The 17,166-nt window shown below is 39.7% G+C and overlaps 1 protein-coding gene across 1 annotated transcript in view; it reads left to right on the forward strand.

Moving 5' to 3' along the window:
• The first annotated feature begins 6,106 nt into the window (after positions 1-6,106).
• The window catches only part of prtga (protogenin homolog a (Gallus gallus)), a 28,688-nt gene continuing 17,628 nt past the window's right edge, over positions 6,107-17,166 (forward strand). The window contains exons 1-4 of the mRNA XM_034079023.2: positions 6,107-6,187; positions 8,354-8,656; positions 16,424-16,568; positions 16,713-16,846. Coding sequence (XP_033934914.1) covers positions 6,121-6,187; positions 8,354-8,656; positions 16,424-16,568; positions 16,713-16,846 — 649 coding nt within the window. The 5' untranslated portion in view covers positions 6,107-6,120. The remainder of the gene's footprint in view (positions 6,188-8,353; positions 8,657-16,423; positions 16,569-16,712; positions 16,847-17,166) is intronic.

Consider the following 17,166-nt stretch of genomic DNA (forward strand, 5'->3'; position numbering starts at 1 on the left):
TTCTGTTTTGGTGCGCGAGTCATAGTGAGTGTCTGCATTTTGGGGGGGGGGGGGGCGCCAGCTAAAATCTTGCCTAGGGCATCAAATTGGTCAGGGCCGGCCCTGGTGAAAACTAACCTTGGATGATGGGTTAGTAGACTAAAAGCTTTAGTAATCCAAAGTACAACATATAATAAGTACCCTGTATCAAGATTGATGCAAAACAAAAAAACCCTCTTCTGGGGCCATTTGGGTGGATTTTCCATATCTCTGGCCCCCCTTGTTCGATTTTTACATGTGACATCTCTTCCTGACCGTTAGAGCCAATAGAATCGAAGGGAAATCGTCCCGCACACACTCATGTTAAAGAAAGGTGACGTCTCTGCACATGCAATCTTGCTTCAGAGCGTAGGAATATCCCTGCTCTGATATTTGAAAACGGAATTGCAGTTTTATTGCTTATAGATTATCAGAACATTTCAAACGGGACACAGTCACATTGGATATTAACCTATGGATTTACTACAGTATCGTTTTAATGCCATTGAAGACCAGTTTTGACCAGACAAAGACAAAGGTAAGCCATGTTAGCGTTTTAGGTTACCTAGCGCCACATGTTTTGATGTACGTTTTTGTGGATAACCTCGCGAGTTTGTATCTTTCAGTGTTGAGGTGAGCACCGTTAGATTCTGTGTCTTTACGATCATAAACGATGTGTTGGATGTGCAGCTAGGATAAGTAATAAGGGAGCTAGGAGTGATTTTCGGTGCTGTAATAGGTTAGCATTTTTCGCTCTGGGCTAATTCAGAGGGTCACTGTTAGCATTGTGTGTTACCTTGGTTGGTGATTGGTTAATGGTTACACAAGCCAAAAAATTGTTATGACATCATAACGTGGCCTAAATCTGATCAGCTCATTTTCAGACAGGTTTTTATATAAATGGATCAGGACAAAAAGTGAGAATCTTTTTTCCTGAAACTTTCAGAATCTCTTTACACAGAGGGGACACATGTCTATATTAAAGACATGACAACGTGGATTTTGCATAACAGCTGATCTTTATAAAAGAAAAAGAAGTGTGGGTGTTGTAGTACTGAGTCGTTCCAGATGGGGGCGATAAGGCACATTGTATTTTAAGGCATCACCAAACTTTAACACTAGCTGGTTTCAAATAAAATTGGCAGTGAAAAATAAATCTTCTTTTTGAAATCTACTTTTTTATATCAAACTGTTGTCTGTCTGTCATGAATTTAACCTGGGTTTTTTTTATTGTTGATTTCATCATCATAAAGTATGAAAGTGCAATGCAGTTGTTCCTCAGATTATTTCAACATTGTTTATGAAACTGAAATGAGCAATATATAATAACAAATAAATAACCAACAGCCAGCTTCACTTAGATGGACCTGCAATATCTGTCTGGACAAAGAGGGGTTTAACACGTGTGCAGTGTCTTTCATGGGTTTGATTGTGTGATTTATTTTAAATTACATTTGACTTTAACAGATCTCAGAGCACAGTCTGGCTGTTTATCCCAAACTCACCTAGCTGCAGTCACATATGAATCTGGGATCGTGTTAACAGTTTGGAGCAGAGGTTCATAACTAGTGTTTTTAACAACAGCAGGGTAGGTGAAGAGGACTCAGAGCCTTTTGTGTGACTCAGCTCAAACGCCATAGTCCTATATTCTCCACAACCCCCCCTGTTGTTGCACTAAAAGCCCCCTCCCCTGCACCGGGGTTAGTGGAAAAGGTCACACAGGATTCAGGCCGGCCTTTTGGACACTACTGGGGGTCAGTGGGGATGGGCAAGTGTGGCAGCAGGAAGACACGCTGCTCAACCAATGGCTCCCATCTACCCTCACCAACATTCATAACCTGTCCTGATAATGGCTGTTCCTCCATTGATCCGGCCGCAGAGCTCGACCCCGAGTTCACAGGCAGGCTGACCGTCCCTCCACCCACAAACTGTGCCGTATTGGCAGGTGCCGAAACTGAGTTCTTGATTAATTAAACACCCTGGGGAGAGCCTCGCTGACCATGAATGAGGTTTTCACTTTCTCACGTTATGTAAGAGAAGAGCCTACAACCGCACCAGGGCTGTGAATATAATCATATATAATATATATGAATTTGGTTACATAACGCAGTACAAGTACTTCACAGGGAAACATGACAAGCTTACAGGTTAGGAAGTGTGTGTAAGTCATGATTGTAGCAGAAGATGTGATTTTAACATATGTTGGAAAAGGTCATATACTATATATTTCTGATTAATTGAACAATGTCCTGAGGCTTTTTTTGACCGGTTCCTATTTAATTTACATTTATTTAGAGCTTCAAAGATAAATTCACTAATCCATAAGTCACCCAAAAGAAAAATAAACATCAACTAATTTGTTAATATATAAATCAAATGTGGAAATGATTCTCGGTTTTTTTCTCCTCATTTTAAACTGAATATATTTTGGTTTGGGACCAACAATACAAGACATTAAAGACATCACCAGGACTTTGAGAATTCCCCACTATTTTTAGACATTTTTAAAACAAACTAATTAAATTAATTTGGAAAATCATCTTTACACTAATTATTAACTGTACCATCTGATTTTGACATATTTTTGCAAATGTCTTTATGCAGATAACTAGAAAATCCAATGTTCAATTTAAAGGACACTTGAAACATATTTGTTTTAATACTGTCATCCAACTCAAGATACGTTTGTAGTTTCAAGTTCAGGAAGAAGTCTGATGTTTCTTGTTGATTATAATGTTGCTGTTTTACTGAACTTTCTACATAAAGTACACTGCTTTATGTCAGCTCATTAAGGCAGCTTGAACCTTTAACATGGATCCATATTCCAAAAAATCAAGTGCAGAACGTCTTTTCTCAGCACTTCTTGTGTTTTGTTCTCTGATTGACCGGACATTCCAGCTGGGCCGCGGTCCTGCTGCTGAAAAAGGTTCACAGAGGGGGAGGAGCGTGGGAGGGGAGGTTTGATCTGCATGCACAATAAATGATGGACACTGGATCAATATCCACATTGACACAACAGCTGTCCTGCTCCCTCCTATCAATGCTTCCTCTTTAATTGCAGAACCCAGTTTTAGAGGACAAACTCATTTCCATTATCATTTTTGTTTTCAGTCCATAGAGACCATTTGGTGTGCAGTTGGTCTCTGATACTGAGGGGTCTGCTCTCATTAATACAGCATAGTATTGATAAGGAAGAGTTAAAGGGCCTCGATGTAGCCAGTGCTGAACTCCTGCTGTTACATATTGTACAAATTCTTCATTACTTTAGTTTCAGTCCCACAATACAAAAGTTGTTAATGTAAAGCATACGGTGTTTCAGCTGTAGTTTTTATATGTTGGTAAAGTAGGAGCCATAGCTGATGAGTGTAGTTGAATACAAAGTTAAATATTTTCGTCTGAAAATGTAGTGGAATAGAATGGGGCGACGCCTGCGAGCTAGTTCAGGCAGCCAACTCGAGCACTTATGCTGCATTCATACATAACGCCCCTTGCCACTCTACAACCAACCAAACAGAGTCTCCTTAATATGCCGCTCTATTTAAGCTGCCTCTCTCTATGCATTGCTTGCTGCTGCTATTGCTGCAGCTACTTCCACGTCGCTGCTGCTTGGCTGCCCCACCACCACCCCAGCTTCCACCTGTAGGCTCGGGGGGTTAGTTATTTAATCATCACTCATCGTGCTATGTATATCTGTGGAGTGATGATGCCCGAGCCGAGATGCCAAACTCAACTATATGCTGCTTCTAATAAACATGTTAAAGAAACAAGTGAGTTGTCTGACTGAAAGTATGAAGTGGCAAGAAATAGTCAAGTTTAGTTTGTTTGTTTGTAGCCTTTATTTAACCAGGTGAAGCCCCTTGAGATCAAAAGATCTCTTTCTCAAGGGTGACCTGCAGCGCATTGGTTACACATGTAACATCAAAACAACAGAACAACAATAAGGACGACATACAACATAAATTACAGGGCACAGTTTACAAACTCTATTTACAGTGACAAACTCTATTTACAGTTTAGAAGTAGTAGCCCATGCAACTCGCTTTACATTCCATCTTTGCCTTGTACTAAAATACACTATCCAAAACCAATCTCCATGTATGTGTTTATTTGGTTTCCTTGAAAAATACAACTAATAATCACTGGTAACTAAGTCAGTTTACTCGAGTACCATACTTAAGTACACATTTGAGTATTTTCTTTCTGTGCCTCTATATACATCTACTCCACTTCAATTCAGTGGAAATATTGTACTTATTACTTCACTACGGGTACATTTATTTAGCAGCTTTAGTTGCTATGCTCCAATTCAAACACTGAGTAAGTGCATTGAACAAATCAATGACTGGATGCGGCAGAACTTTCTCCAATTAAACAAAGATAAAACTGAGGTAATGGTTTTTGGAGCCAAGGCAGAACGTATAAAAGTTAGCGCTGAGCTTCAGCCTGCAATGTTCAAAACAACAGATAAAGCCAGAAATCTAGGTGTAGTCATGGACTCTGACCTGAGTTTCAACAGTCACATTAAAGCAGTTACTAAATCAGCCTACTATCACCTAAAGAATATATCTAGGATTAAAAGACTAATGTCACAGCAGGATTTGGAAAAACTTGTCCATGCCTTTATCTTCAGTAGACTGGACTACTGCAATGGTGTCTTCACAGGTCTCACTAAAAAAATCTATTAGAAAGCTGCAGCTGATTCAGAACGCTGCTGCTCGAGTCCTCACTAACACTAAGAAAGTGGATCACATCACTCCTGTTCTGATGTCTTTACACTGGCTTCCTGTGTGTCAAAGAATAGATTTCAAAATACTGCTGCTGGTTTATAAAGCACTGAATGGTTTAGGCCCAAAATACATTTCTGACCTCCTGCTAAATTATGAACCATCCAGATCTCTCAGGTCTTCAGGGACTGGTCAGCTTTCTGTCCCCAGAGTCAGAACTAAACATGGAGAAGCAGCATTCAGTTATTATGCTCCAAATATCTGGAACAAACTCCCAGAAACCTGCAGGTCCGCTGCAACTCTGACTACTTTCAAATCCAGGCTGAAGACTTTTCTTTTTGTCGCTGCTTTTAATTGAACTATTCACATCTTAAACTGCACTGTAACTTTTATCCATGTACTTTTTCTTTTAATGTTTAATTGAACTATTCATATTTTAGACTGCAGTTTAACTTTTATCCATGTATTTTTCCTTTTAATGTTTATTTTATTAGCTTTTCTTTTTTAATGCTTAATGTCTTTCATTTTTTGTAAAGCACTTTGAATTGCCTTGCGTTGAAAAGTGCTATATAAATAAACTTGCCTTGCCTTGCCTTTAAGAGTTTTAAACGTAGAAAATAAGAATAACTTAATGGAAACTATCCATTAAGTGCCTTTAACATGGGTGGGTTGACACTAATTATTTGGATGCAATTGTGCTAATTGTTAAAGTATGTTTTTATGTAGATAGTTCCATCTTCAAAAATGTGAAGATGTGCTGCTTTCCCATTTACATATTTTTATTTTCTATTTAATATTCTAGAGGTTTTTTTTCTGCAATGAGTACATTTACTTCCAATACTTTGAGTACTGATTATACTTTTAACGTAAGTACCATTCTCAATGCAGGACTTTCACCTGTAATGGAGTATTTCTATACTTTCAAGTTTCAAGGCTTTATTGTCATTTGCACATTAGCTACAGTGGACATTTATATAGGACATAGAACAAATAAAACCGATAGTACAGTGTATTATTATTACATTTACTAAGTTAGAGTAAAGGATCTGAATACTTTGTTCACCTCTGCTAATAATGCAGTACTTAATTGTAGTTGAGTATTCATCATTAGCAGGCTAGTATGTAGTGGGATCAGGCCTCGGTGTAAATGCATGAGTTTAGGAGATGATATAAGTGACGCACAGCTAACGGTAGGTGGCGCTGGACTGAAAGCGTCAGCCTGTGGGAGAGAGAGATGAATGGAGAGGTGTCCATGATCCAGCGGAGGGGACTGCTCTCCTGCTGTTGCCCTCCCTCCTCCTGCTCAGTATCAGCGCAGCTCATCTGCAGGACACAACTATGAAAGAGTAGCTAGCATGCAAAGACAATTCAGGTATTAATGGCGCCTGTCAAAGGGAAATTATATCAGCGGTTGCTGTTCTTGGTCGTTTTTCTTCCAATCTCAGGTAAGAAGCGTTATCGATATTATTCTGAGAGTTAAAACCCTATCACTCTGACTGTGTGTCGCCTACATGTTTGACTGTGTGGAGCCTCAACAACAGCTCACTGCGGACCTTTAATGTTACATTTAACTAACTGACTAACGTTAAAACCCGTTTAACTGGAAAAAGTACTCTGATAAAATACTTGACTATAAATGTTACTTTACACCACTCTCGGTTAGAAACGCAACTGAGAGTTTTATCACCAAAACTGTCACATCAGAAGACAGAATAACTGGAAAGTCATCAGGTTATCTAGATTAACCGGTTTGACATTGACTCTTTCTAATACATTAACGTTATGTTTTATTTATGTAAACGACCATTGTCATGTCCGGCTGAGAATGTGTTGTGTTTTAGCGAATTCAACTGTCAACTTTAAAACTCACTAACGTTACTGTGCTCAGATACCTTTAATCAGAGGTGGGAGAAGTACTCAGATCTTGACTTGTACTGAAGTAAAAGTAGTGTAGGAATACTCTGTTACAAGTCAAAGTCCTGCAATCAAGATGTTACTCAAGTAAAAGTAGAAAAGTATCAGCATCAAAATAAACTACTAAGTACTCATTATGCAGATAGCCCAATTTTAGAATAATTTATATATCATTATGTTTTGATTATATTCATTGATTAATTTAAGCTGGTAAAGGTGCAGCTAGTTTGAATTACTTTGTAAGCTTGTGGATTTACTCCAGGTGTAACTAAAGTCTTAAGTAAGTGTTGATTATCTTTCATATCATTAATCCAATTCTGCAAAGTAAGGTATTACATAAATGTAGTGGAGTAAAAGTACAGAATTTACCTCTGAATTGTAGAGGGGTAGAAAAACAAAGTAGCAAAAACATTTAAATACTCAATAAAACTAATTACCTTATAATTGTACTTAAGTACAGTATAATATACTTAGTTATTTTACACCACTGATTTAATGAAGAGTAAGACATCAGGCTATCAAAAATATGTATACTGTTACTCAAGTGAAAGTAAAGTTTACAAAATAGCCTAGTGTACTGTACACTAAGTGGGACCTGTCACAGCGTTATGTTATTATGTAATCCTGACAAAGAGTATGATTAAGAATATGTTCAAGCCATATGTAGCGTATTTAAGGTTGACATTTGTAAAGCTATTTGAACATACTTTGTATACTTTTATTTAAACAGTAGCCTATCTTGTGTCAGAAGTAGCCTACCATAACTCCTTCTGAATTCTGTTCTTAACTACAGCTATAGACAAAATATCGTATTAAGGGGGTTAACATGCTGTCGATACCTACCATGTGTATCGATCCTATTGATGTTTAAAAATGAGCAGTATTAGCTGAGTTATATTGTTAAGTGTACAGAGTGTTTAGTTACAGTGTGACTCTTTGATCTTCTAACCAGGATTATCCAATTACAGAGCTGAAATAAGAGCCCAGCAGTGTGTCACTCCAACAAAGGGCCAATGCTAATACAAAATCAATACACATCATATCAGCCTTAAAGTTGGTGTTGGTGATACGGCTCAATGAAGTCATATACTGTGGCCCTGCTTCTAAAGAGATGATGACTTTAAAATACAGGTTGTTATGTAATTGTTCTGAATTGATAGTGAAAAACCTGCATGTATTCAGTTGATCTATTGAAGCGTAGCATGTTACAAATGACACTGTGTCTCTTTTCAAAGGTCCAATTAATGGAACATTACGTAAAGCTCATGCTGAGTGTTCAGTTAGTAATAGGTTTCTGTGTAAACCAAAGAGACTAATGGGATCAAACAGTTTCACCTTCAGCTGGTGACTTTATGAGCCGTAAGTGATTGGATTAAAGTGGTGCAGAAAGGAAGCTACAATGTGATTTACTGTAGAGGACAGCTGTAGCCTGCAAGCCTCTCACATGTTGTATTTCCCCTAATAGCAGGGTGTTTTAAGGAGTCTCACGCATGTATCCAACTGAGACTATAAACACTGATAATACCCATCCAAAGGAAGCTGAGCCACAACTTCCTTTACTGAGTATAAACTCTTTAAAATAACTTAAAGCCTGACTTTAAATAACTGTTTCAATGCCTTAGATGTTTTCACTGAACTTCTGTTGGTGCTGGTTGCATCATTCACTTCTAATTAGTTTTTTCTCTCTCCTTCTGCAGGTGTTTTATGCTTTAGTGAGTTATTTTTCATCAAGGAGCCCCATGATGTCACCGCCATGCGGAAAGAAGCTGTTATTTTGGACTGTCAGGCGCATGGAGAGTCACCCATCGACGTCAGATGGCTCAAAAACGGAGTAAAAGTGTTGGAGAACGACCGGGTGTACCGGCTCTCCAATGGCTCCCTTTTTATTTCGGAGGTGGAGAGCAGGAGAGGAGACAAATCAGATGAAGGGCTCTATCAGTGCCTTGCTCAGAACAAATATGGCGCAATCCTGAGCCAGAAAGCCCGTCTAACAATCGCAAGTAAGTATCATGCTGCAGTCACCATGGAAACATAAGAGTGTGATGGACAACTTTGATCATAATCAGGCAGTGAGATGTCCTATATTCTGACTATTTCTTTTGCTGCTCAGTGTTGCAATCAAGGCAGCTTTGGTGGTAGTGCAGGAAGGGGGACAAAGTCTTCAAAGTAAGACCCCAAAATAGATGCTGTGGAGGGGATATATGCCCATTGGTGTGGTAATGAAGGAGCAGCAGATCTGAAAGGTCAGGATCTGTCCAGGATACCGGCTCTCCAATGCTAAAGAGCAGATGACCCCTATTCAGAGGCCGGGCTTTCATGTTATTGCACCCTGACCGCTTGAGGAATTGTTCTTTTGGAATGCTTTCTCCTCCAGTGCTGCGCAAGTTGGCCTCGAAATTGAAGGGGGGAGCGGAGAAGCTTCAGGCAGAGTTGGTCTTTTGGGACATTATATCCCCTCCTCCCACACCATGGGCCAATTGGGCCATGCATCTTGCTGTGCCACTTTTTTGTGTTTGGTCATCTTTGTACCCCCACCCAATGCACTTAAATGTGCATATTTATTATTGCTGAGATGTGGAATTATTTTGAAGGAAGACAATAGCAAGCCTTGACATAGGGTAATAGTCCTTGTCTCCATGTGTTTCAATAGTGGAAGATTATGTTTACGTTAAAGTTCATTCATCCTCTGTTTTGAGGTCCAAAAAGTTATTGTTGAGTTGCAGAACAATAACTGATGATTTTTAATTTTTTAATTTAAACACATTATTAGAAATGTTTGCTTAGAACAAAATGGGTTTTTTATAACATTACCAGCAATAATGGAATAGTTGTTATGAACTTTGGTTTAATGGGGTTCAATTAGGAGTGAGTAATTTAACAGTTGTTGAGTTTTTAAGCTGGTTAACGTGAACTATTTTGAAGTTGTTCCTGACTACATGTGATGTTGTAAATTATCAGTTATAAGTCAGATATTTTCTGGTATTTAAAAGGAACATATCGTTTATTAATTCATTGAGTGGTGTACATGCTTTATAGTAAAAAGTTAAGTGCTAATAAAGGCTGGCAGTAAGCTTTACTAGTTTGTTTTAAAATGACACTTAGACCAGCTTGAGGGTCTATCTGGAAGCTCATAAAATTTACACATACCTGAGAAATGCTCAGTTGAAGGACACAGAGGCAGCAGTGGGGGCTGCTGCGAGTGGTGTGCCAACACACATACGCACACACACACAAATGTGAATTGCTGTTTCCCAGTATCACTGCCTTACCCCGAGTGTCTAAATGACCAAACTTTATTGCAGGTCTTACAAGGTTAGTAGGGGCTGGAGGCTTTGTACACAATTGTGTTCTGCCTCACTACTCTGGTGAAAGAGTGAAAAGCTTTTCTCTCTGACCGTTTTGGTCCACATTGCCTCCATGCTTGCAAAAGTAAAGGGATTCTTTGGGGGAAGTTGTTTGTCCTGATATCAGTGGACAGAACAGCTGGACATTTACACCACTAAAACGCCTATTACATAACTTGTATAATTTAACAAGGCTGATTCTAAGCTTACAGTTTAATTGAGAAGTCAGGGTGGCAATCCTCATTAAACAGCATGACTTTATTTATGATCTGCCTTTTGTCTTGCCCTAAAAGGATTTTGGCAACATGTGGTTATTTGTTTTCAATCTATTATGGCTGTACATGATATTTAGTTTATTATGAACATTTTGATCCAGCTGTCAGTCTGTCCTTAACACATGTTAATTCTTCATCTGAAAGATGGATGGTGTATCATGTCTTGATACCGCCTTTCCAGAGCCAAATAAAGCCACATTTTGTATCGATATTGATGCTATCATTTCGATTTATATAGCTTAGTTCTTTGTGATATGTGGTTAAAATGACAATGTTTCATCGTACCAGCGGTGAGCTTTTTAATTCTCTGCTCTTATGTCGAAGCGATGGACCTGCCAGTTGTTCTTTGAGGAATGTGATGGTGATGGAGGGTAACCTTAAACATTGGGTTTGCTAAAGCACAAAGGTGAGGGATTTGGACTCGATGAAAAGGAATGTGACACATGAGCCTTACCATGTGACTTTTGTCAATAGACTTTAGATTGATGGGGATTTTAGCAGAGTTAGCGTTCTTTTGTAGCCTCTTGTACCATGTGATCACAGGTATACAAAGGGCATAATGTCAGAGTTCTCATTAGGTTTTGCAGGTACGTCTCAGTGTGGCCCCCCTATTGGTATAGGCACTATGAGATGGTGAAAACTGTCCTGAGGTGTCAGGTTTCTAGGATGCATTGCAGTCTGGATGGTTTAAGACATGGTGATTGAAAATCATTGGCCAGTCAGTGATGGTAATGCGCTGTTGTACTCTGGCATTATTGATGCGGTAAAGTCTTGGGACCAATTCCTGGAACAGATTAAATTGAGGGCGTCTGGGTAACCTTGTAGAAAGTAGGCTTGGGCCTGTGTTAAAGGATGGCTTAAATAACGCCTGTGTTACGTTCTCACTGATTGAGTCCATTTCTTTAGGAAAACTATACTGATTGTAACTTGTCATTACCCTCAGAAAGGGCCTTATGCATTTGTTGCAAGCATAACATAATGGTAGGCAAAAAAGGACAGTTCAACCCAACATTTAAAATGCAAATCCCTGCCTCTGCGTTCTCTCAAATATAATGGAAATAGGTGACACTTTGCTAGTGCCAAAAGCCCCAAATTAATTAATTTGCAAAACTTGTTAACCACCATCACCGTACAAAAGTAAGCTACTACTAGTATGAGAGGCTCATGCTTAATCAGGGGTGGGTATTGGCTATTAGGAAGGAAAATACCCCAAATTAACCCTAACTGCTCACAAGGTGGAATATCTTGAGTAAACTGGGCCAAGGTGCCTGGAAACAGATCTAGCTGTTGTTTGTTGTTGTATTTTTGTTGTGCTTGATGAACAAAAAGTAACCTAATCAAACATTTATTTTGTGGTGACCATGTAATTTGAAACTGTCATCCAGAGGTATCTGTTTCAGGGTTGAGCTGATTCAACTTTCTATCTCCAGCAGAACAAGTGCTATTGCCTTTAAATGGATTAAGCTTTGGAGTTTTTTAAAGAAGCTACAGCTGCTAATGTACAAAGTTTGTTTTAACTTAATGATGTTTCCATAGGAAGCCAGGCCAGGACCACAGCAATATTTCTAGTTGCTAAGGAATGTTTCTGACAAGCACTGGCTCGGTCCAATTAGAAACCCCCATAAGACGAAAGTAAACCTTGCAAGTGTTAGCTGTGGTGTGAATGGATGGAATGGCCTGAAGTGAGACAACTCTCTACCTGGAATCTTGTTTTTCTCCTCTGCTGGACACGAAAGGTTACCATGGTTCCCCTGAACGGCTGGCACAGGGGGCAAAGGTTTCTTTAAATTGTTCAATAGATGGAGGGCCGTGCGACAGAGCACAGGACTTAAATCTTTCCTACAATAATGTGGGATGCTCATCTCGTTTTATCAGTTGCTGCAATGGTCATTAGTGCCATAATCAGTGGGTTTACTTTTCTCTCTTTCTGATCTATCATGTTATAACCAACTTTTCTTTTCTTAAACGTTTTGTTGCTGCCATGGAAAAGTATATTAGTGCGGTTAAAAAAAGACTTTTCAAAGATTGACTTCTTCAGCTCCGTGTTATGATACGGAGATTAAAGACAATGCAGCCACTGTTTGCGGTGAGTGGAGGGTTGCTGTTGAATGATTGGAAAACTTTGTAGCAGAGATAAGGGGTTGGAGGAGGGGGATGAATGCTCCTTCCCAACACCGCTCCCCCACCGCCCGCCCGGTGCTTTCAGAGGTCACGCTGCTCATGGGAATAGCTCTTTGTTTAGCCCGGCCAGTGGTCACTTGACTGTCCTGCAGCCTGTGTAGCAGCAGCACATCTGCCAGCCAGCCAGTGATTGATTTGTTGGCTTTTTTCAGCTTTGCATTCTTCTCCTACTTGCTTATCAGCCTCCTTTCCCCCCCGATCCTTTTATTAATCTTCAGCGGGGGTCATGGAACACTTTAAAGGGCTCATCACTCAATTAGATGGAGGTTTTTTCAGTAAAGGTGTGGGAGGAGTAAATGAAGATTGAACTTATTTTGGTGTAACCATGTGGTGCACTCTATAGGACCAATAGGAAGACTCTCAAACCTTTTTGGGGTTGCTTAGTGATTCAATGGAGCTTATTTCAGGGCTTCCTGATGCTTAAAGCTATCAATCGAGCAGGCACCCTGCAGGATCATGAGAAGATGGTCAATTTGAATGTACTCCTAAAAGATTGGACTCTGAGCATAGCAACACTGAAGCGGCTTCTGTCATCATGTATCAGGACATGGAAAACCACATTGAATTAAACATACTCTCATTGACAACACTTTTTTGGATTATTAAACGGCACGACTTATTCATATAAGTATTTATTTTTGGACTTTCTCAGGTTGTTTCTTTTAAGTGAAAAACTATTAATAATTTTTATTTTTTTCCGATGATTTTACAAAACAGCTTTTTTTCCTTGTTTGACAATTTCATTTTAATATATTTTCTTTGCACTTCAGTGTCAGGATTTATTTGATATAAAGTGTGTTCCTTACCTTCATACAGTAAGACCCATAGGAAATATAAAGTGCATATTGTTTATATTGAATTGCCACGTTTCAATGCACAGTATTATTTAGAATAAGAATCAGAGTCAGAAACAAGTTTACTGCCAAGTAACATACGAGGAATTTGTCTTGGTATTATGGTGCAAACATATCCTCCATACATAAAAATAAAAAGCAGTATAGACCAAAACACAAGCTTGTTGTCCCATATGCTTGTGTGTCGTGGAAATTGTTTAAATGAAGAGATACATTGACTTTCAAGATTAGTAATGAAAGGATTCATATGATTTTCAGCACAAAATCACAGAGAAATCCACTCGTATGCAGGTAGATAATGTGCTGGGGCCTGACTTAGGAACTGACCACAGTAACCAGAGGAGAGAGAGGGCTGAACTAATTCCTGGTATTTGTAAGGGAACCTTTGTTTGGGCCTGACCTGTCCACTGACCTTCAGTTTGTTGAGCTGCTGGCATCAGCAGACCCATCTGGTGCAGGCAGAAGTGAAGCAAATACATGTTTACTCTTCAGATTTGGACTGTGGTGAAACGTTCTGTAATGAACAGAGAAGAGTTGTTGACAGACTCATATTTGTACATCTTTAGCTTTGAATTCAGACCTCTGGACATCGCTGTCACTTTACATCAAGCATGCAGTTAGTTTTATCACTGTTATTCAACATGCAACACCTGGACCACATATATAGTTTTATTTGTTGTAGTTGCTAAACTGGGACATGTCATCGATACAGCAGAAAAGGATATCATTACAAAACAGCAATTCAAACGTTGCAGCTGGAGGAGGAACTCAGAGATTTATAGGTGGCTTGCGGGGCAGCAGTGAGCAGGAGAGCTTTGGGGTGGTCATGTTGGGCTCTGTGTTTGGTGCTAGCCAGGATTTGTGGAGGTCAAAGGTGAGAGGTGAGATTGCTGGGAAGCCAGAACTGTTTCTTCATGCTTTTAGGCTGAGGAATTTCTTCTCCTAGTCTTGTTGGCTAAATCTATGTATGGCACGCAAGAGGAAATGTTGTATTATTTGGTGGAATAAAAGAACATAGGCACACACATGAAAGTGGAAAACATAATAGTAGTCTTTATTATCACAAATATATTTAAAGTAAATGACATGTTCTTTTTCTCATCTTCACATTAGATGCCCCACGGCTAACATCATCGTTCAAAGCAGGTCACCCTCCCATATCGGTATAGTGCTCTTACCAATGCTGGACCATCCCTAGCCGTTATAGATTCCCCTCCCTCTCTTAGTAGTTTATCAATAATCATCCCGCAGCTTGTCAATCCAGCAGGGAGGCAGAGGATCACTGCAGCTCATCTCTCATGCCCTGCAGTCATATCACTTCAGCACATTAATGGCATTTTTGAGCCTGCGTTAACACTGGGGGTGGGACAGTGTGAGCGTGTGATGGAGGGGGGTTTGAATGCCTCTCCCTGCTTCTGTCCTCACATCAAACAACCAGAGTGGAGCTAATAGGGGCAGCAGCTCAGGACTAATTTGATTAAATGTGTCTAAAGCGAAAGGATCTGATCCTGACGGCAGTTTGGCAGTCCTTTACGACAACTCTAAAGCCACCATGAAATAGAGCTCTACAACTAAATAACCTTTACATTTCAAAAAATGAGTCTTCATAACTTTATCCCAGCAACTGGAACTTTCTCCCTTCCCAAAATGAATGGCTCTTTCCTCCACAAGAGTCAGCTGGATTTGAAGCCAAGGCGCTGTGTAAAAGTGATAATTCACTGAATGGCAGTCATAGCTCTCCTGCTGTTTAGCACCACAACACCTGGCAACACCGCTTACACGCAGCCATCCATCATGGCCCTCACAGACACTGCAGTGACTTTATGGCAGTGGACCTTCTACACTTTTCTCGAAAGCACAGGGTTCCACAGGAGAGTGTTGCATGTCTGAATAAACAAATACAGATGTTGGATATCCAATCAGTACAAAGAGTTATGATTGTTAAATAGCAAGTCAGACAATTCTGTAGTTTCACTGTTTTCCCTGTTTCACGTTCGTTTCCTGGTTGGTTGTTCACTTAGGAAATGATGCCTACTGTTTTCTGGTCATTTCAGTACTTGCTCTATTTCACAAACAGCAGTGCAATTGATTTCTTTTAACCAATGATTGACCTCAGGCTTCTGCAGCTTTTTGAGCAGAGAGGGGGACGGTACAGCAGTGGGTGACCTTAATAGCTTTCAGAACTTTTATGGCCCAGGATGAACCACTGTCAAAGAGCATTCATTAACAAAAAAGGCTAAAAACAACTTCATTATAAAATACATACACTTCTCTTGGCTGGTTCAGCATAAAAGGACTTATTGTAATTCATGTTGGGCCTCATTTGCTTGCCGCTCAGCTGGTGGCTGACAACAGCTCAGTTTCAGGGAAACTCTATCCTCACAGGATGTAGCTGTTCCACTCCAGTCATCACCTTCCTCAGCAGGTCTGTAGCTTTAGGTCATCGTCTCTCTGTTTTCTGACATCCAGTGGATCGGACTGAGATGGATGGATGTCTGAAGCACACCAATATGTTTGTAAACAAGGAGAGTTCAATCAGAAATAAAGAGTAAGTTGATCATCCTTTGAGTTGATCTTGGAGAGCGGGTCACAAGCACTATATTACCGTTTAATTGTAGGCTATACAAATATTAATAGGGATAATATAATCTGTCCTTGATGACACTTTGATGAATGTTTCTGTAACCTTAACATTGTGGGAAGTTGTGCAGGGCTTTTGACTGATGTTCTTGGATGTTCTAGGTCTTGGATGATTTGTTATGTGCTTCAGTTTTATGTCAAACATGATTTGTGGGAAACGCATGGAGTGAAATGCAACACCTTAAGGGAAAATAGTTTGCTTTGACCTTTTCTAGGAAAGCTTCCATGTAGGCTAAAAGATAAAAACATGAAAACTCTCTTGGTTGCACGGAGGAATTGGACTGTGCAAGAGTTTTGTGTCTTTGTAGAAACCAGGCCACTTTTTATTGCGATAAAGTAAATGTTCAAGAGCTGAGGAGAATTTGATAAAGGAAGCTGCGCTACTTCCCTCACACTGAAAGACAGTGCCATCTCATTCTGACGTTATAAGATGAAGGAAAAAACATTAAAGTCGTCTCTTTGTTCTTCTGCAGGTATCTCAGCGTTTACAATCCAGCCGACGTCCATCGCGGTGACTGAAGGCTCAGTCGCCAGGTTTGCCTGCAAAATCAGTGCCCACCCTCCTTGCATCATCACTTGGGAGTTCAATCGGGTCTCGTTACCCCTTGCCACAGAGCGGTAAGCACTGTTTTCAGTTTCATACGTCATGGTGTACTGTTTTACTGGACAGCCGAGTTTTATTTACATGAAACATAATCTGTGACCATTATGAGTTTTTATGAATGTTTGATGTGTCATTTCTCCATGCTGTATCGTATCCAGAATCACCGTCCTGCCCAGTGGTGTGCTTCAGATCCACGGGGTGCAGCGGAAAGATGCTGGAAACTATCGGTGTATCACCACCAACATCGCCAGCCGCCGCCGAAGCATAGAGGCCTCCCTCACTGTCACCCCAGGTCTGTCAGCTGGTCTACATTAATGTCTTTAAGATGTCAGGAAATTGTGAAAAATGTCCATCCCAAAGTAATGTTTTTAAAAGTATTGTATTGTCACCCCAAAACATTTGTTTTCAGTTGAATATGATATAAAACTGAGAAAAACAGGAAAGATCCTTGTCAAGAAGATGTTGGTGTTTTAGTGTTCAGGGACTGCAGATGGAAATTCATTAATATTCTTCTCTTTTTTGATTTTTTTCATGCACAGTCCTTGTAATAAAATAAAGTCTACAAATAATAATAAACAAAGTTTAAATTGAGCAGATATGAACTCATACTTC

Source organism: Pseudochaenichthys georgianus, chromosome 3, assembly GCF_902827115.2.
Source record: "Pseudochaenichthys georgianus chromosome 3, fPseGeo1.2, whole genome shotgun sequence".
Taxonomy (NCBI): Eukaryota; Metazoa; Chordata; class Actinopteri; order Perciformes; family Channichthyidae; genus Pseudochaenichthys; species Pseudochaenichthys georgianus.